Here is a 21,717-nt window from a genome sequence, read left to right on the forward strand (position 1 = left end):
TTCGCCACCATAGTTGAATAGCAGTCCATTGGCCTCCGCCGCTTTGTGGTTCTACAAACGGGTAATTGCTATTCGAACTTCTTCATGGTCGGGCAATGAAACGTCTGCTCCATCGTCGTCGCTTGGGGAATCGGGTTCACCATCTCCTGGTGGTAAGCTTTCACTGTCATTCAGCAGGTTAGAGCAGTGTTCTCTCTCTAATTTCACTATACTTTGGGCATCAGTCACTAGATCACCTTTGGGGGTTCTACCAGAAATGCTTAGGTTACTTTGCACAGTGTGATTTGATTTTAATTTTATTTTATATTTTTACTATAATTTTGCAAAACTGGTTCGAAATTCTCAGAACTATGCTACAAATGACCGTTGTAAAAAGTATTACCACATAAATATTGGATTTGTAGCTGATGATATGAGATAAACTTTAAATATGGCGGAATACTGCAACTCTAAGCAGTATTAAATGATGATGCCTAAAAGTATGCAAGTAATTGTTAGGTACTTCCGTTTAAATTCAATTCAACTTCTAATGCGTATGTGTCCAGTATTTAGGGCTACTAATTCTACTCATGGACTTTGGAACTCACCAGTTCAATACAAATTATAAAATAATAACTAAGTCAGTGTTTTTGCTTTGATCCTCGAAGACCAACACAAATACTACAAATCGTTTTGCCCTTCCGTTCCGCCCAACTCTGCCGCGAAGAAGTTTCGACAGTTCGATGGTGTATAAGATTTATGGAAATTATGAAATTTTAAACTTAATGATGAGTTTGATAAAATAGACCACTAAAAACAATACTAACGCCTTGTTGTTCAGCTATTGCAAGACTGAGGTTGTACCTTTGGCGAACGTAGGGAAACAGACGGAACTGATTTTAGTTTCACAAACAAATTTGTGGCCGGCTCAAAGTGCCTTTTGGATCATTTAGACTCTTTTCGTTCAATAATTATGAGTGTTTAGATATCACTATGGACCGTCGTTCTCGAGGATCGTTCTTTTTAACTTAACCAAATCCATGTTTGATATAAATTGAATTTTGCCCTAGTTAGAAACACCCCATTTACCTTAAATATGCATCGTTTCGTTCGACATGCTATTGATATTGTGAAGTTATAGTAATAACTCTTGGCCGAATAGAATTCGGATCAATGTCTTGATAGGTTACGTAGATTTATGGTCGTTTCTGCAGTCAATGAAACGATGAACGACGAGATATATGGCGAAATTGACATAGTTCAGCGAATCAAGAGACAGCGGCTGCGCTGACTAGGTCATGTCGACCCGATGGAAAAGAACACTCCATCTTTGAAGGCTTGCGATTCAGGACCGACTTAATTGGAGAGATCAAGTGGAGTAAAACCTCGCTGCACTTGATATCTCGAATTGGTGCGAAACCGTGTCACCGATGTCTACGCCAGTAAAGTAGAAGAAGAAGATCAAAATCAAGTTCTAGCATTTGATAAGTTATCTTTCCAAAATTCGGTATAGTTAATTTTTCAAGATAACGCTACAATCTCCGAATATATTGTTCATATCGGACCACTATTACATACATTTTTTTTTGTGCGGGTGAGGGGGTAGAAAATGTCTTTCGCATCATCAATGCTGTCGTCACAGCAACGGTATGAGCCACTTGCCACTTGCAGGTCACTATCACTGGGCCCTACCTTACGCCGGTTTTCCTTTTTAAGCGCATCTTTACATCCAGATTCCAGCTCCGTATAAAAGGACGCTGATTGTCGTCGACATTAGGAGCTTTCTCTTTTCTTTCCTATGTTGGCCATTAGTCTGCTGAGTTGGGAGGTGATTTTCGCAGAATATTCTGCTCTGTTTTGGACTTATACCCAGGAGATTAGCCTGTGGTCCAGATTTTTGCCTAGGTAATTTACTGATTTTTATGTCCTAACAATACCCATAGTCGTTTGCATACCTATTTCGACGGGTATGTGCTTATTTGTTAGCAGTAGTAGCTCTATTTTTTCCGCAGTGAGCTAGAGGTAGTGTGAGTCGAGTCATGCTTGCGCTCGTATCATGACCTGATTAAGCTTTCTTCGCGCTTCTTCTGTGACTCTTCTAGCCAATTAATTCGTCTGGCATTTCGAGTTTTAGTACAGCGTCGTAGATGATGTTCCAGATGTCTGAGCCTAGAATGGATCCCTGTGCTGCTTCTGACGTGACCGCTATCTGTTGTGATCCCTCTTTAGTTTGGTACAGCAGTTTTCTTTTACTAATACTTTACATCATTTCATTTTCAATTGCGCATTTTATAGCGTCTAAAGTCGTGTTGTCTAGGGGAGAGTCCTGTAGTTTCGTTGATAGCCGCTTGGAGTCTTGGTTTTTAGTAGCCTTTTCATAGAGCTCTTAGATTTAATCTGCCGGGTCTAAAGCCGTGTTGTCTAGGGGAGTCTAGGGGAGTCTGCTACGAGTCTGGCTTCAAGTAGCCTATCATAGAGCTTTCCTGCTGTATCAAGCATGTATAGTGGACGGTATGCTGATGGCAAATTGGGATCACCTTTTCTAATTAGCACCAGCCGTTGCTTTTTCCAGGGTTCAGGGAATATTCCGGCTTCGAGGCACGTGTTCTACATATTTAATAGTAATACCGGTTGCTCTGCCGCGATTTTTTTCAGGATTTCTGTTGGGATCCCGTCTGGTCCGGATGATTTGTTGGTCTTAAGTGCCAGTGGCTAGTTGCAGCTCTTCGAGGGTAAATTGGGGGTTTTGTGGAAATCATCGAGTATGTTCTGGTTAATTAACTATTTTTGTGATGTGATCCATTTTGTATAATTAGTCATCAAACAAGCCGTTGACTTGGCTCTCACGTCACAGTTGACAGTTAACTTTGAAGTCGTAGATAATTTCGTCTATCTTGGAACCAGCGTAAACACCACCAACAATGTCAGCCTAGAAATCCAAAGCAGGATAACTCTTGCCAACAGGTGCTACTTCGGACTGAGTAGGCAATTGAAAAGTAAAGTCCTCTCTCGACAAACAAAAGCCAAACTCTATAAGTCGCTCATAATTCCCGTCCTGCTATATGGTGCAGAGGCTTGGACGTTGTCAACAACTGATGAGTCGACGTTGCGAGTTTTCGAGAGAAAAGTTCAGCGAAAGATTTATGGTGATGGAACGACGAGCTGTACGAGATATACGACGACATTGACATAGTTCAGCGAATTAAAAGACAGCGGCTACGCTGGCTTCATGTTGTCCGAATGGGGAAAACACTCCAATTACCCGCCGGGGGAAGCAGAGGAAGAGGAAGACCTCCAGTTTCCAATCGCTTGGAATATCCAATTGGCGCCACGTAGCGAAAAGGAGAAACGACTGGCGCGCTGTTGTTAACTCGGCTATAATCGCGTAAGCGGTGTCTACGCCAATTAAGAAGAAGAAGAAGATCCATTTTGTCAGCGGTTAAGTCAGGTGGCTTTGCTCGAGCGTCGAGTTTCTTCATTACTGTTTTATAACCGAGTCCCCAGGGGTTTCTGTTTATATCCTCGCGTAGTTCCTCCCATTTTTTCTTTTTGCTGCCGTCGATGGCGTGCTTCAGCTCCTTTTTTGCTGCTTTGTATTGCTCGACTTCTTGGGACGCGGCTCCTCTGCGCCTGAATCTCGTGTAGGATCTGCAAAGGTGGAGGCATGTACGTCTGAGTTGCGCGATATTTTCAGTCGACCAGTAAATTGCTGCTTTGTTTGCTGTGGGAAGTTTGGACATTGACAAGCTCTTGTTATATTAAGCATTTGGGGAGTTGCTAGATGGGTTCTGGTCGTCTATTGAGGAGACTAATTTCGAAGAATCTAGTTTCGAAATTTTCCAATTTCGTGTTCCAATATTTTTCCTGTGCTGGTTAGCGTTTGTTCCACTGTTCATGAAAGAAATGTAATGATGATCGCTGCCAGGACTTTCCAATTCTTTATTGAGCCTGCTATGCATTCCGTTGATAAGGTAATGTCTGGTGTGGTTTCCTCGCATCCTGGTCTTCTAAACGTGGTTGCATTTCCCGTACTGAGCGCTATTAGACCTAGCCGCGCAGCCATTTTTAGAATGCCTCGAGTTCCTCTCGAGTCCTTGTTTGGCACACCTCACTCTACGGCTCTGGAATTTAGGTCTCCTTCGATAATTAATTGACCTTCCATAGACCTATCACTATCGCATATAGTCGCCATACAAAGTGATTTAACAAAATCAAGTTAAAGATCTTTCTATACCATTTCATGGTATAGGAAACGCCCCTGTAGCTTTCAACATTTTATTCTTGTTTCTTCTTGTGTTCGTCTCCTTAACCCTTAGTAGCTAGTTAAGTACTATGCAATGAAAGACAGTTTGAATTTGATTTTGTTTTTTATACACATATTAATTTTTTATTCGATAATAATTTGCTCAATAATGCATTAATATATATAATATATATATAAGTATGTATATTTGTTTATTTCAAATGAATACCTACTGACCATATACACCCACGTTTAGTATATAGTATTTTTATTTCACTGTTTTTTATGCAATTTGTTATTTTTTTATTTTCTTTTGTTTTTTTGTTGTTTTTAATTCAGTATTTTTTGTTCAGTGTGAATATGTTGTACAATATTGTTGTTGCTGTTGTTGCTGTTACGAGTATAAATTGTTCAATGCATTGTTGTATATTTGTATATTATGTACATATACTATGTATATTATTTACGACAACTATAATTTTTTTCAATATTTTATTAGTTTTAATGTTTTTCTGTTATCTTTTAAGCTTTTAAAATTCATATTAATTTTTTTTAATTTAAGTTTTCAACTTTGTTCAACTTGCTTTATGCATACACATCAGTTTTGCTTGTTATCACCTAATTATATAACATATACATATGTATATATGTATATAATGAATTCGTACTATAACATATCTAATGCATTTGCATTGTATTTGTTATTGTTGTTTATAGGTATTTATGCATTTTTATTGATTTGTAGACATTTAAGGTGGCATTATTAACTAAATTTTATATTTATTTTGTGTGTATGTGTGTGTATAGGTGCTTACGGTTGTTTTGTGCCTTCCGGTGTATTAAACTATTTTTTATTATTATTTTATTGTTGTAAATATGTATGTATATATGCATGGCTACTACTAAGGTAGCGTATTAATAATCGTTACAGTTTTCGGTTTAATTCTTTCGTGTGTTTGGATTTCTTCGTTCGACAAAAATCGTTTGCAAATGCTATGTATGAAGTCAATGGTGAGCAAGTGGGGGTACAAGCAGCTTCATTACATAAACGTTTGCTATTCAGAAAAAATATTACTTAACAATTAGCAGTATCACTGTATCATATGTTTGTTGTAATTGTAAATAATTAATCGAAATTAAAATAATTCATAATTTTATGTATTTCGTACTTAACAATAATTATAATAATAACTAATTTACAGTTAGTACTTTTAGGCTAGAATAATGCAATGGCGCTTGTGATTGTTGTTTTACTTGTATTTGTATTTGCATTTGCATTTGTTTTTGTTTTCTGTTAGAGCAAACTTATTGTTTTTTCGCTGGCAACACAAGCAGGTCACAGCAGCACGGCAGAGTTGCATTGAAACCATGAAACGAGAGCAATTAAGCAGTATATATGTACAAATGTGTGTGTGTGTGTGTTTAGCTTAAAAGTAAGTGTTTATAACCTACAAATTCGCAACACCAGTTAAACTATGTAGCGTGTGTTATGTAAATGGCGTAAATTGTGTGTGAAAATGAAAAATGAGAATTTCAGTTTTGGTTACGTAATTAGAAAAGTGCTTAAAAATAGGCTAATATAGGTTTCATTTTAGAGAGTAATTATATAATTTTATAAAAAAAATGTAAAATATAATTTTATTGAAAAATTATAATATAATTTTATTGAAAATAAAAATTATAATTTTATAAAAAAAATAATATTATAATTTTATTGGCAGAAGAAATTTAGTCATTAAAAATTTCACTTATTAATTAATATTAATTTTTATATAAAATTTATTATTATTTTTTAAATAAGTTACATATATTGCTTATGAAATTATATAATTTTTATAAAGTTTCTTTTATAAATTAACAAAAATTATAAATTTTTTTTTGCATTATGTAATATAGTTTTATATTTTTTTTTACTTTCAATTTATTTAATTATTTATTATAGTTTTATTAATATTTTTTTCATTTCGATATTTTTTGTTTCTTGATAATATAATTCATAAAAATAAAAAAAAAATTGTAAATTTTTATAATTAATTTAAACTTTATAAAAAACTTTATAAACACTATATATTTTTATAATCAGTTTACTTAAAAAATTAATAATTTTTTTTATAAATTGAAATTAATTATTTTTTAATTAAATTACATACATATGTATAAAATTACATAACTTTTATAAAGCTTTTTTAGATAGTTAAAAAAATTTAAATTTTTTTGTATTGTTTATTATTTATTATAATTTTTTTATTTTTTGTAAGTTTTATAATTTGTTTATTTTTTTTTGTAATAACTTTTTTATAAAATTAAAAAGAAATAATTTTTCTTAATTTTTATATTTAATTTTAACTTCATATAAAACTTTATAAACATTATATAATTTTATATATGAATTTACTTAAAAAAAATAATCATTTTCATAAATTTTTCTTAATTTTTATAATTAATTTTAATTTAATGAAAAAACTTTATAAAAATTATATAATTTTATATAAAAAAAATAAAAAATTTTATTGAAAAAAAATTAATAATAATTAATAATTTAAATTTTTGAGTAACTAAAACAATTCAGCGGTTAAATTTAGCATTTTACATTCAATATTCAAAGTAAAAATATAACTACAAGTACACAGTTCAAAAGTATTTACCAGTAGTACTTTTCTAAGCTTAGCTTAACGGTACGTGCCTGTTTGCTTTAACAATTAACTTTTTATATACATATCTAGTTTTCATATACTTAATTTAACAAATATTTTACGCTATTACCTATAAATACATACATACATATACATATAATGATGTGTATGCTTTATGCTTTATTTTAAGTCGTTCAGCAGATCAATATAAAAATACAAAAAGCTGGGAAAAGTGTGCCTTCACTATCAAATTTGTGTTTATACATAGTATTGTAGATTGTAAATATATAAATATGTGTGTACACATAAAAATGTATGTTTGTATTTGTATAAGAACAGACTTTAACTAAACACCATTTTGTATGCATAAACTTCAGTTAGACATTTAATATGTATTTTTATTAAAATTTTATTAATATTTTTTAATTTCTAATTAAATTTTATTATTATTTTTAATCCATAAACATTATTTTTAATATTTTGTTCATTAATTTAAGGCATTACTTTAAGCATATTTAACATGCATAACAGAGAGTTCAAAAATATTTTAGAAAAAAACTAATTTTCATAACAATATACATAATAATAATCCATTGAAAGGTTAAAAGTATAAATTTTCAAATATCTAAACATACATACATACATATATACTATAAAGTTTAACTGCAGCTATGCTTAACATTTACCAGTATTTACAAAGTATATGTATGCTACTCATTTGAAATGGCCAACTTGAGATAGCGTTAATTTCGTATCCCAAGTGGCTGAGAGTGAAGGTGGCTCGTCGTAAGTCGTAAAGTGAATCGTAAGTGTTCGTTCGTAAACGCTAAAGTGTCGTTTGATTGTTTGTGGCAAGAAAGTAATGCTACTTAGGGCAGCTAAATTGCATGGGGAAACATTACACGCAAGTATTGAATTACAATTTGAGTTCAGAACACTTGAGCATTAAAAAAAATATGAAAAAATTTAAAAAATATAAAAATTTAAAAAAAGTGAAACAAATTAAAAATACTGAAAAAAAAAATAAAAAGTGAATCTAATAAATTAAAAACAAAAAATACAAATTAGAAAATATTTCTTATTGAAAAATGATATGAAAAAGTTATATGTACGCGAAAATAAACTTCAGTATAAAGCTTTTTTGTATATATTGGTAAATCTTTCACATACATGTACAAATGTTCATACATATTATGTATATGCGTATCTTTAAACATTCAGCAATCAGCATGTATTCATTTTTTTCTCTTCAGCTTTTTAAAATCGTACAATTGTTAATTTTTTTTGTTTTGATTTTTCAAAAATCCCTAAACTCATTTTTTTATTTTTTATTATATTTCTAAAATCTTTAATCATATGTATATCATAAAATGCTTTCTGTTTTACCGATTTGCACAATTATGCTAGACAAATTCAATAAAAATAAATAAATATTAAAGAAGTTGAATAAAAGAAAAAAATTAATTTTTGTTTCAAAATAATATAACTTTAAAACATTAAAAAACCAAACACAAATATAAAAAATTATAATTAAATTGACAAAAAAAAAAAATAAAAATAAAAGAAAATACATTAAAATAAAATTTTTAAATTTCCCATCAGTGAAAATTCTAAAAAAAATAAAATTGCTCATTTATTCTCTCATGACACATTATTAATAAAAAAGTGTTAAATTTACTTATTAAAACCAAAAAAAAAATAAAATAAAAAATTATATTTTTTATTTAAAAACATTAAATACAAATTTAAAAAAAAAGTTAAAAACAAATTTAAAAATATTTTTTAAAATTTTAAAGAGCTTACTATGAAAATAAGAAAAACAAGTAAAAATTTAAAATTAAACCTCCAAAAAAAGTAAAAAAAAACAAATAAAAAATTAAAAAAAAAATTAATTATGAAACCGAATATATGTATGTATATTTTAAATTTTAAGGAATCAAATTTATTTAATTATAAAATTTTTATTCCAAGCATATGGAACATATAACAAAGTTTACTAAGTGTAAAATGTAAAAAAACAACAGAAACAAAAAAAAATAATATAAATATAAACAATTGTTATTAAATTTACTTTTAATAAGAAAATAAAACATAATAATTAAAAATTTTAAATTAAGCCATTAAAAAGGAAAAAAAATTAATTCATGAAATGAAAATTTTAATTTAATTTAATTAATTCAATTTAATTTTAAAATTTTAATAAAATTAAGAATTTTTGAAAATTAAATCTTAAAAAAAAAATGTAATAAAAATAAATTTTTTTAAATTAATTTTAATAGATAAACAATAATTTTTTTAAATAATAATTATCAAACTGTATAAAAATTTCAAATTTAATGTAATCAAATATTTTTTTATTAAAATTTTTTTATGCCAAACATAAGCAGCATACAAAAATAAATTCTAATAATTTGATAGTGTATAATTTGAATTTGTCTCGCATAATACGTGATATCAGCAGATGATACATATATGTGCATATGTATGTAATATAAATTTGATTTTTGCATGATCAGTTTCTCAAAAGTGTGGCCACGCTTTATAAAACTGCTTTAAAAAAATGCAACTTGTTGAATTCAGCAGTTGTTGTTGTTGTTGTTTTTGAATTTTTGACTCAGTACTTTCTGCTTATGCTACAAGTAACTGTATAATACAAGTTTGTGTGTTTGTATTTAAATTTACCGTTAAATTTATTTGTGCAGTATTCTTTTTTTGTTTTTGTGATTCAATATACTATTTTTGCATACAGCAACACCAAGTAAACATCGAATTCCATGCAATTCAGTTCAGCTTGTTACTTATTTATACTTTACATAACTGTACAAGTAAATATGTAAACATTTATTGTTTGTTATTAATTAAAAAAAAAATTCATTAAGCCTACAATTACTAACGTTAACAGATGATTTTGATTTTGATTCAGAACTCCTTCAGACTGCCACCTCGTTTTAGCTTGGCGAAACGCTTAAAACCCATGCCACTGCTGCTCGCCAAGAAGCCGCTCTCCTTGCCGCGCACATTGAGCGTGCTGGCGCTGAGCACGCCCAGGCCGCGGTTGGCGGCGCCGCCATTGCACACACGCTCACGCGACATGTAACTGCCGCGAAAGCGCACACGACCGCGACGCCCGATACGCTGCAAGGGGCGCCACTCGAACTCCTGCGATTATAACTTTTTCTCCCACACCACAATGTGTGCGTCGTTCGAGTTGGCGATTAGCGGCGTGGAGGCGCCACTGCTCAGCGTTGCTGATTTGCTATTCGGCGAGTTGGCGTTGTTGTACCAGACGTGTCGCCAGTAGCCGCGTCCGCCCATCAGCGTGATTATGGTGCGCGGTCCGTCGGCATTTTGTTGCTGTTGTTGTTTGTTCGTTTGCTTTTGCTTGCGCTTGAGTGTCGCCACAGCGGCGGCGGGTGGTGGCGTGCATGCACCGCCAGCACTGGTGCCAGCATTCTTGGTTTGCTTTATCTCCAACAATTTGAAGCCATCATCCGATTTCGGTGTGCTGTGATGTTGGTGTATTTCGGCGCTGGTCATTAGTCCATTCTCGGATATGTTACCCAAATCACTGCCGTTGCCTGAGGTTTTGTGACTAGCGCTGCTGCTGTTGCGCGATACCGAACGTCCGCCAAAGAGGCGTATGCCCATGCTCTCCTCACTGCCCGATGAGGTGTAGAGGCTGGACGACTTCGAGTCTACCGACCAGTTGGAGAGATCAAGTGAACGTGGCCGTGAGGCCTTCATGCGCAAACGGCGATCCAGCGTGCTCACCTTGCCGGGTATGGCCGCCAATTCGGGATCGGAACGGCGCATGCCTTCGTACATCATGTCCATGAGATTGCCCTGTGTGCCTTCCTCTGCGTCGTAGTCCTCCTTCACGAAAATCAGCTTGCCGTACAAGCCGTAGACGTCACAATAGCCATGTTCGCTATGATTGAGCGTGCTCGTATTTGAGTGCATGCTTGTGTTGAAGCCGCGCGGCAGCGTCTTGGCCATGCGCGCCGAGTCGGAGGATAGGTCATGGAAACGTTTGCGATGGAAGGCTGGCGAGTTGACGAGCGAAGCGCGTAGCTTCGAAAGCGATTGATCAAATGAATTTTGTTTATCCAATTTGGAGCATCGCGGTGAAGAGGCATTCGAGTCGCCATCCACGCTGAGTTCGCGCAACATCGAAGCCGAGGGTGAGGCGGTGCCCGAGAAGGGCGACTCATCCTTCGGCAAGTCGCGGCGTAGTATCACCGTCGATTCATCCAGATCTGATTCTGTGAGTTTTTTGGGATCGGCATCGATTGCGGGCAATTGTAGGTCATCACCCATGCTAGGCACTGTAACGGTGGGCTCCGCACAAAAGGCGACGGGCAGGGTTTGCGTCGGTGGCTGTTTGTAGCTCGGATAAACGCGCGGTACAAGTGGCAGCAGGAAGGTGATCGGCCCAAAGTGTGCATGGCAAGACATATTAATGCCTCCGCTGATGATCGGCACACCCTCGAGACGTGGTAGCGGTATAGTAACGGCAATACCAACATTTGTACCTACCCACAGCAAACCCTTGCAAGCCATAAGCGCCGTAACATAAATTGAGCTATTGTTAACCGATTGCTCCTTCTTGCCATCGCTGCGCAACACACTCGAGGCAATATTGATATCCTGCAAATGTTTGAAGGTCTCCGTGTGATATAAACACAAAACAGTTGAATTTTTCAGCGAGATCCATAGTCCAATGCCGGAGTGTGCCATTAAGTTCACCTGTTGATTGGCACCGTGTTGCACCTCAAAACTCTTCTGTATCTCACCGTTGAGCGCATTCAGCACATAGACGCGATTCGCGCACGAAGCGTAAATATTCATATTGATTGGCAATAGACTTGGCACTGGCAGACCAGATTCGCCCAGCAGCACCACTTGTGGGTCTTTGAGCATCCAGACGCCATCGTACGAACGACGATAGATGAGCATTATGGCATTTGAGAGCGCCACATAAACGACATCGAAGTGATAGAGTATACGCGTAACGGCGCCAGGTACAGTGCTGCTGCTCAATTGCTCCTCCTGTTCGGGGTTTTGTGCTGAGTAAATCAATATTTTACGACTGTCCGTGCCCATCCACACTAGATCGCCTAGCAGGCTATGGTGCTCTTCACGTTTCTTCACACTGTCCAATCCCTTGACGAACTCCATGGCGGTTACCTGAGTCTCGACCAAGTCGAAAGAGCCCACATCACGCAGATTACCGGCCTGTTGGTGATGCTGCGAAAGCACTGCTATGTGTGAGGATGTGCCATCACTGGTGCAGACCCACAGGTAGTTTTGTTGTTTGTGACGACGACGTGCATTGCCGCTTAGCTTTAAGTCGTTGGCGATTGTATAATAACAACCACAGCGCACCTGTGTGGAGGTAAATCGGGACATAGAAAATGGAAAAACAAGAAAGAAAAGAATTAGAAACTCACCTCTGTTTGATGCTGTGATTTGTAGACGGGTATCGCCTTGACGAAAAGTGGCAATTTGGTGGATTGTCGCTGCATCACATGTTGCTGCTGCTCGTAGCTGCTATTGCCCAGTGATTGTGGCTCTGTTGTAGTGGACGTTTCCCAGGCTGGCGAGTTGTTCGGATCCAAAGCCAATTGTGCTAAACGCAGTTCCGTGATCCATTCTTTCTTCACATTCGGTGTTTGTGTCTGGAATGTGTAGGTTTCCTCTTTACCGGACTTGTTACGCGCTATCAATTGTAGACAACACGAATCCACCCAAGCCATTTCCTCATCTTTGCGTTGTATCGAGGCTTGTATGGTATTCAAGACATTGCGTGTGGTATTCGTATTGAGCTCTTTGTATGTGCCCTTCAGTGTGCTGACGAGATCGTGTATACGTGAGATTACTTCATAGTCGTACATGAGTGTGCTCATCTCGGAGCAGAGATTATCGGCGCCGTTCGTGAGTTGTGCAGCTGGTGAGCTGTCCAATGAGTGGCCACCATGTGAGTGTGCGGCATTGATTGGTAGCGTGTTGGAGTGACTGTTGTTGCAGGAGCTACTGTTGGACTTGAGACTTCCGCCGCGATTGAGACCTGTGAAATGGGAAGACAGTTGTGAGTTGACGAAAGGAAAGATTTTCAATATAGTGCTCTTTGGATTAGAACGTGGCTGCGTTATGGACATTGACCCCAAATTGCATAGCGGTATGGTTTGTTACCGTTACATTTGTTGTCCGTAAATAAATTTAGACTTAAATCGAGGTTTTAAGGACCTTCGTCAAAGACAAAATTTTGTGCCTATACCAAGGATAAGCCCATAAAATCGGAATGATTTCGAGCGTGACTACAGCAATAAAGTCAATATTCAGACACTATTCCGAACTTAAAACAAACTTTGAGAACAAGCCAATTGAAACCGACTTTTGCTATGGATACCCGGATCGAATTTTTTATATATTATTTTCGTCTTCAAAACTCACCAGCAGTTAATATTCTCGAGAGCGTTGCGGAAGTACTATTATCCACGATTTCCACATCCGTCACTGGATACATCCACTTGAAACTCAGCTTCTCCGTAGCGCCAAAATCATGTGACTGTTTCGGTGCGACCGAAACACAAATAACCTTATCATTGAGCAATAATAGACGACGCTGCTTAGACTTCACAATAAGACCAGCCTGATTGAACTCCACATGTGTCACATTATCCTCCCTCAGCAGGTAACGCGCACGATTGCTATCTGTCGCGGTGAGCGAACGTGCATTGAAAGTGCCGGTGATGTGACCCAACATCTCTTTGAAGCCTTGATATTGTTCCGCCTCACGTTTGCGCTCGTTCAACATTTCAGCGAGCAATTCCAATTGTGTCAGCGCCAATTGCAGTGACATGCGATCGTGATGACCTTGTGGCGTATACTTGAGTATATCCTGTAGAAAGAGTATGAATTGTGGAAAACGTTGCACCGGCTTAACCATCAGACCGAAGAACGAGAGACGATCGTGTGCGCTAATTTGTTTGACTTTGAAGAAATCAGCTAGCGCCGATTTGCGTTTCTCCTCCATTTTGGCGAGTTCCATGGCTGCTGAGAAATTATTGATGAAGCCCGAGTAGATTTCGAGTATGCGCGGCTTGCTGAAGGCATTCACGAAGCAATCGCCCAAGCGCTCGTCACGATCCCAATTGCATACGCATTCGGCGAGTGAGATGCGGAATAATTTGTGCGATTGCAGTATCTCGGGCAAGCGATGAAAGAGTGTGGCGATCTTGGAGCCGCTCAAAATAGGTGGGTTGCTCTCTTCAAGAGGTTTCTTATAATCCTAAATGTGGTAAGGAAAAAAATGTGAATCAATGTTGAATTTTTTGAAAAGTGTAAAGTAATTAAATAGCAGAGAGTCTTTATATGAGAAAATAATAAAAAAAATTTGTATGATTAACGCATGACCGATTTTGAAGAATTCTTTAAACGGAAAGTAAACTTATGAATAATTTGTATTTCTTTTAAGTTAATTTTTAAATATTTTTTTTTCAGTTATATAATATAGAAACTCTCTAAGCACTTAAATTTTAAATACTTTTTTCGTAATTGAGTAATGATTAAGTAATTATTTGGACTTGTACCTATTTATGCTAACAGTTTGGTGGTTTTGGTTACTAATTTGGTAACTACAAGTACGTTTTTTTATTATTATTGTTTTTGTTTTTTGTTTTTGGATAGGTTCAGTTTACATTGCGTTAATTTCGTTATTTATTTAGTAGTAGATTTGGTAGTAGTAGTTGTTAGTAATGGTGATGGTGATGCAATTAATGCGTGACGTAGGATTTGGATGGCATGTAAAGAAATAAAATTCGTATAGTAAATGCATGATAATATACTTAATCAAGTTGGCTTGTAAGTTTTAATATGAGCTATGTATGAATAAAATATATCTATGTATGCAAACGATGCTTAACGGTGAATGATTAATGTGAGAGAATGTGCGAAAAAATATAGGAAAAATGTGCAGTATTTGAACGTGATTAAAAAATGTCATTAACAGTCTCTTTCTTTTTAAAAGAGTAACAAACGAACTGAAACCCAGCTAACATTTTATTTTAAAGTATTTAATCACACTCGGTTGCAAGAGAAAATACTACTGTGGGCAAAAAATAGTAAGACTTTTTTAATTTAAATTTCGTGAAAACACATTCGTCGTTTTTTTTCAAGGTTGTCATGACTGTCAGTGATATATGTACCAAATGTCACATCAAAATAATCTTTAGTGTTTAGTATAAGTTTGTTTTTCTGAAGTACATAAAGTGCATTCGGCGATTTTTACGATGACTGAAATTATTCAACACAGAAGTTCCTTTAAATTTTGTGTGCGAAATCAAATTTCTGGCGCCATAATGTTTAGAATGTTGATAAACGACTTCGGTGATAATTATTTGTCGCAAGGAAATGTTTTAGATTGCCACAACTGATGATTAACACGTCAATAAAATAAAGGATTGAGAATCGACGATAAATCGTCAGAGATCTTATTGGCATTGTTGGAATATCGAAGGAATCAGAGAAAACGATTTTGACAGATCATTTGGGCCTAGGAAAAGTGAAAACGCGATTGGTTCCGAAATCACTCAACTTTTTCGAAAAACAGCTCCGCGTTAAGCTCTGTGAAACAACGGTTTCCGACTAGCAGGTTGTCATGAAACGTATTATTATTGGCGATGAGTCTTGGATCTATGTATGTTTACGACCCGGAAACGGACAACCAATTGGCCGAATATCGTGGTAAAGGAGGGCTGAAGCTGAAAAAAGCACGTCAGAACAGGTCAAAATTCAAGGTTATGTTGACAGTTTTTTCGATTATCGAGGTGTGCTTCACTCGACTTCCTTACGACTGCCCGAACTGTCAACAAGGAATACTATTTAAGTGTTATGCGTCGTTTGCACGAAGTTATTCGTTAAAAAGGCCGGAATTATGGGTCGACAACTCTTGGTTTTTGCAACACGATAATGCACCGTCACATTCTGCATTGATTCTTCGTGTGTTTTCCGCCAAATTTCCAAACAATATCGTGCCACAACCACCGTATTCGCCAGATTTAGCTTCATGTGACTTCTGGCTATTCAGCCAACTCCAATGCGGGGAAACCGGTTTGAGTCAATTGAAGACATTAAACGTGAATCGCTACGCACATTGACGGCTATTCCGGAAATTGACTTTTACAACTGTCTCGAGGATTGCAACAAACGTTGGCACATGTGTATAGGAGCCAAGGAGGATTACTTTGAGGGAGACGGCATAGATTTTGAAGAATAAATTAAGAATTTTAAAATTATGAATAATGTCTTACTATTTTTTGCTCACAGTAGTATACTTTAATATTAAATCAAAACCTTGTTTACTGTTATTACTTTAAATTTGTTAATTACCGCAGACAATAAAGTACTATTGGCGGTATTCTAATTAACCTTTGAAGCATCTTTAATAGAAACTTTGTCTACTATGATTAAAGTTCCCACATGTGGGCACAGACATATATTATATGGAATAATAAAAGAATATTTCTTTGTTATGAAACAATTTGATCAATTAATGGAAAGTGCATTCAGAGACAATACTAACTTTATTGAACTTTAAATAATAAAATATGTTTTGGAAAAATTGCTTAGAATAGAATAAATGGACTTGTGCTATTTTAAAATATTTTTTTCCCAAAAACAAAAGTTTTCCATTCGGAGACTTAAGTTTGATCGTTTAGTTTGTACGGCAGCTATATGCTATAGTGGTCCAATGTGGACAGAGATTATATCATTGCTTTGGATAATAATCCATGTCAAATTTCGTGAAGATATCGCGTCAAATAAAAAACTTTTCCATACAATAACTTGATCCCGATCGTTCAGTTTGTATTGCAGCAGCGATTCATAGTTATAAAATAAGGTTATGGTCATATCCGCGTAAACAAATTAAGGTATTTGTGAAAAAAGCTGATACTTTTCCACTTTTCCACCCCAGCTGCTAAATGTCTCTTAAGTTGAAGCATAGGAAGGAGTGGAATATATCTCGCCTCATACGTTGACGGCTGGGTATTCGCATAGATAATGTTCCAGCGTCTTATCGACCTCCGTGCATGCTTGGCATTACGTTGTTTACACAATTCCCAATTTTCTGCAAGTGGGATCTTATGGGTAGATGCATGGTGCTGAGCCCTACAATACTATTAAGCTCCCTTTTGGCGAGTAGTAGGCGTTACTTTGTTTGTCCATTAACAACACTACCCCAAAGTTACTTTGTGTTGGTTGTGTGCCAAGAGTTTTGGTGTTCATCTACCTCGAATTACCACCTGAGAGTCTAGTTATTGCCTAATCCATTGGTTAGTGCAGAACCGCACTTCAGACCTTATGTTATATCCACATTTTCGGTTTGAAAGACTCAAATTTAGATTGAAACTACCTTCTGTGTATGGATTACTACGAAATAAGTCCGTTCCTATTCATATTTCAGAATCCAATTCTTTCACGAATATGTAAATTTAGCCTCTGGAACATTATAATTAATTAAAATATAAAAGAAAGCCCTCATCTTAAATTTAAATAACATTTTATAAGATCTGTGAAAGTGTTATAATAGTGCTTAATTAGAAAAAAAAAACATTTGCCTTAAAACACGTGTGCTTTTGAATTTTGAAGGATGCTGCTATGCAAATAGTTTGTGAGTTATTGAAAAACGTGACAAAATTACTTGAAACAAAATTATTGAGAAAAATAGGTGGTAAAACAAAGCTTGTGAGACAATGATGAAAAGCTGATATGCCATTCGAGGTTTTTGAAAGCTTTTAAGCTAATGTATTCTGTAAGGTCTCACTCTGCAGATTCGAAAAAAGCATAAATATCAATAAAACTTTTCGTAAACAAATAGCAACGATCGTAAGTAATTTAATTTCGAGTTCTTTTCCAACGACTTTGAATTGAACGATCAGAACACCGAACTATGAACTACTTGTAGGATGTCTCTTGATGTCTGCCATCGAACAAGCACATAGTGAAGCCCCCTATCGACAATTAACATTCAGAGATCTTACTGGCATCGTTGGAATATCGAAAAGATCAGTGAAAACCATTTTGAAAGATCATTTGGGGATAAGAAAAGTAAAGCACTATTGGTTCCATAATCACTAAATTTTTTCGAAGCACAGTGTCGCCAGTGTCTATGAAACAATGCTTTCCGACTACCAGTTTGTCATGAAACGTATTATTACCGGTGATGAGTTTTGGATCTATGTTTACGACCCGGAAACGGACGATCAAACGGCCAGTCAGTTTCTGTTCGAATGTTTTCGGCGAAACCATCCGTGCGTTCACGTGTTTGAAGTGGAGCCGCTTTCTAGGAACATCCGCAAAATATTTCTCCAACATTTTGACAAACTGATATAATACACGACCAAATTTCAGATGCGCCAACTTCCGGTGGGTACAGAACGTCATTCACAATGTATCTATTAATACCTTCATTGACTATCTCCCATTGAATGGCGTACTTGGAGTTCACACACTGCCCAAAGCAGAACAAGAGTTCGAGGTGCCGTGTGAAGCCAGACTCTTGACTCTTGTGCAAATTGGTTCTGGACATTGGTAGTAGGTTAAACTCCTTCTTATTCAGAGTAAAAATGATATGTAAAACTTATGTATGTCTGCAGGCAATGAGTCCTCGCATGACTGGAAATGAAACAGCTCGGTTTCGGGGCCTACCGTTAAGTGATTTCGTTGACAATTAAGTTATTGCTTTCTTCCATGTAGGGTTAAAATAATCTCTGCAACATTACTAAAGCTATCTTTTATTTCTTGAGCTGTTTCTCAAACCCGTTTCGATGGTCTTTCGTGAGATATATTAAACTGTCCGATGGAGTTCTCTATTTATAAGCTTTCTGTGGGTTTTATTGGCAGATTTTTGTTTGGGTGAAAATAGAGAATATGACGTTCCTTTAACTATTTGATTCTTCTAATCAATTTCTTCTTCTTTATTGGCGTATGCACCGCATACCAATTTACTTTAGATAAAAAAAAAATGCATGAAATGGAAAGTGATTTTGTTTTTTATGAAAATGAAAAGAATGATTAATGAAAATGAACTTAAAGCTGTACTCTAGTCTTCCTAAAATGTCTAAATATAATTTCCAGTGTGCTTTTTAAAAATTGTGATTCACCATTAAGCCCTCAAATAAAGAAAAACTACCCATGCAAATCGTTACTCTACAAAATATTTTGCATGAGATTAACTCACAGGCAAAATTTATAAATTTCGTAAACTACGGGCAAGACTACAACTAACTACACATACATATGTACATAGTTAAAATGAGACTTCGAACAAATTATTAACATACATTGACTAGACGTTGCAAAGTGGCCACATATGAGTTCTCGCTGTGCACAATGGCAGCCACAATGTGGCGCCGCTTCAGCTGCTGCTGCGATAGGCCCGGCGGTGCGGGTGGCAGCATTGGCGTGATGAGGCGGGTGTGCGCATTGTGTGCCGAGCCGTTGCTGCGACTGCCAGGCGGTAACATTAGATCCAGATCAAAACGCGATGCCGTTAAGGCGGCCTCTTCATCGTCATTCTGTGCAAAAAAATGAAAGCAAAAATAAACGAAAATGTTAAATATGCCGCGAATGCACGCGCACATGGCTGATAGTCGGATATACACACCTCTGGAACGCCGGGCATTTTGTTGGCGCTCAACTTCTGTGGCGATGCATGTGCCGAATCGCCGCAAGCTGACAACGCGGCTGCATCCGGCATATCAATGCTGGACGCGGCCGACTGACGACCGCCCACATCGTACTGGTGTGATGAGCCGCGTCGTATCGAGAACCAGCGTGATAGCCGGCCACCCGGCGATTCACCTGGTGTGGTGATGTCATCACGTGCGCTCTGGTGTGCTGTCGGCATGGTGCAGGCGCTAGCACGTCGCGTTTGCGTGCTGTTGCCGCTGCTATCAGCGACGCCGTTGCTGGCCGACACCGAATGGGTTGCGGAGCTGTTGGTGGATGTGTTGTTGGCAGCGTTTCCACTGTTCGAGGAACTCGTGCGCCATTTGTCAAAGGACAAATGCTGTTTGGCCTTGTTGAGTGTGGAACGCAATTGTGAATTGCGTTGATTGGTGGCGCTCAACGACGTCACGCTGCTGCGTTCACGTTCACGTTCGTCCTCCGTTGCGGCTTCGTCGTCCGAAACTGAGTGTGTACTGTTGGCGTTGGCGTTGGCGTTTACTTGTTCCTGTTCTATCGATTGCTCGGAACACCAACTATCCTCGGATTGTACGGAGCGTGTAGAGGCGTTATGTTCGAGACGTTTCTTTGTCGCGGTATTTACAGTGGCGACGCTTTGGCTGTTGTTAACGGTTTCGGTGGTTGCAGTTGCGGTGCTTACACCAACGGCCGCTGAGCCGCCGTTGGTGCTGAAACTTCCGCCGGCAATTGTGTTGTTTGTGTGCGCAACTAAGGCGGTTGCGGTGTTTTCCGCTTCGTTAGTTGGCCGGCCGATGCTGCTCGGACTGCCACAGCTTTTACTATGCTGATGATGATGATGTTGCTGTTGTTGTTGTTGTGTTTGATATTGTTGCAGCGGTGCTGCAAGCGTGCTGCTATTCAATAAAGTGTGTAGACTGTTGTATGAGGAGCGCGCGGCGTTCAACGGGTCGGGGCGATGCAACGTTGCGTTGTTGGCGTTATGATGCAATTGTGCTGTGGTGGTAGTCGTGATGCTGCCGTTGTTGCTATCGCCGAGCGGTGATAGCTCAGTGCTGTTAATATCAAGTTTAGGTAGGGAGTCCTCCCACGAACCCGAATTCAGCTTAGATTCATCTGTAAAGAGGAAAGCGCGGAAATTGAATGTAATTAGTGGTCGTACTCAAGAATTGAATGAAATTGTTATTAATTAGTTGATTTTTTTTAAGCGAAATTATTTTAATGTAAAGAATTTATAGCCCATATATTTTTGTTTTATAGAACACATACAACCTTCTGAAGGCGATCAGAGCTTCGCTTTGTATTTTGTTCTGAGCCGAAGCAACAATTATTGAACAGAGTGTTTGACGTGTAATTGCATCATAAAGTGGCGAAAAAAGTTCGATCGGTAATCGGTATAGAACCTACCAAAAGATGTGTAGTTCTGTGTCTATGGCTCATACATTCGAGTCCCGCAACAGCCGTGCTACTCTATCGGAATTTTCATAGATTTTATCCACCCAGCGCTGCTATACCGATGATCTATTCCTGTTTTGAGCGGTAAGTGGTAACTAAAAATAGAACCTTACGATTTCAGTGGAAATCCTCAAAAAATATCTCTAAAATGTTCGTGCACACTGAATATGTGTGAAGAAATCTAAATGTATTTGAAAAATTTTGAGTTTGGTCAAACAAATTCGGTTGAAAATGTCATGGGCGTTATTTGACCGTACTCTGATAGATAAGATTAGGATAGGTGAGGTTAATTTGGTAGGCTAATAAGCACATAAGTCTAAGAGGAGTAGTCAACCATTGAGATGCCCGCTCTAAAAGCGAATTTTAACAGACTCTCTCACTATCGCCTCCTCCAATGTATCATACCGTGGGGACCCCAGATGCTTACAATGCGGGACAAGTGCACAAGCGATGTCCCATTGTTTCCCTGATGGGCTGCTCTATACCCATTCTGCGGGCGTGTGTCGCCACCAGACAGTGACCAGTTGATATTCCGATCATGTCATCAATATTTTCTGTCGAGTGCCAATAGGAATTTTGTGTACCTCTGATAGATGAACTACTCAGAATATTGTCTCTCTCTCCGTAAGAGTATGCAATATAAACCACCTCTCTAAAATCTGGTAACGTTGTTGTGATGAATTTCCCTTCAAGTTATCC

General features: G+C 37.0%; 1 protein-coding gene across 1 annotated transcript; it reads right to left on the reverse strand.

Moving 5' to 3' along the window:
- Positions 1-9,236: 9,236 nt before the first annotated feature.
- On the reverse strand, positions 9,237-21,507 carry LOC126759307 (uncharacterized). The gene is made up of 6 exons (XM_050474043.1): positions 21,504-21,507; positions 19,523-20,679; positions 19,200-19,433; positions 13,309-14,146; positions 12,306-12,922; positions 9,237-12,240 (listed from the first exon to the last, which is right to left on the reverse strand). Exons 1-6 carry the CDS (start codon positions 21,505-21,507, stop codon positions 10,021-10,023), a joined length of 5,070 nt encoding a protein of 1,689 aa, XP_050330000.1. The 3' UTR covers positions 9,237-10,020.
- Between the last annotated feature and the right edge of the window lie 210 nt (positions 21,508-21,717).

Source organism: Bactrocera neohumeralis, chromosome 5 (genome assembly GCF_024586455.1).
Source record: "Bactrocera neohumeralis isolate Rockhampton chromosome 5, APGP_CSIRO_Bneo_wtdbg2-racon-allhic-juicebox.fasta_v2, whole genome shotgun sequence".
NCBI lineage: Eukaryota > Metazoa > Arthropoda > Insecta > Diptera > Tephritidae > Bactrocera > Bactrocera neohumeralis.

What these genes read in the sequence shown, in the direction of transcription:
- LOC126759307 (XM_050474043.1), bottom strand. An exon ending in AAATGCCCGGCGTTCCAGAG is followed by an intron (nt 19,434 to 19,522) that starts GTGTGTATATCC and finishes TTTTTTGCACAG; the next exon opens with AATGACGATGAAGAGGCCGC. An exon ending in CTCGAGAATATTAACTGCTG is followed by an intron (nt 12,923 to 13,308) that starts GTGAGTTTTGAA and finishes CCCATTTCACAG; the next exon opens with GTCTCAATCGCGGCGGAAGT.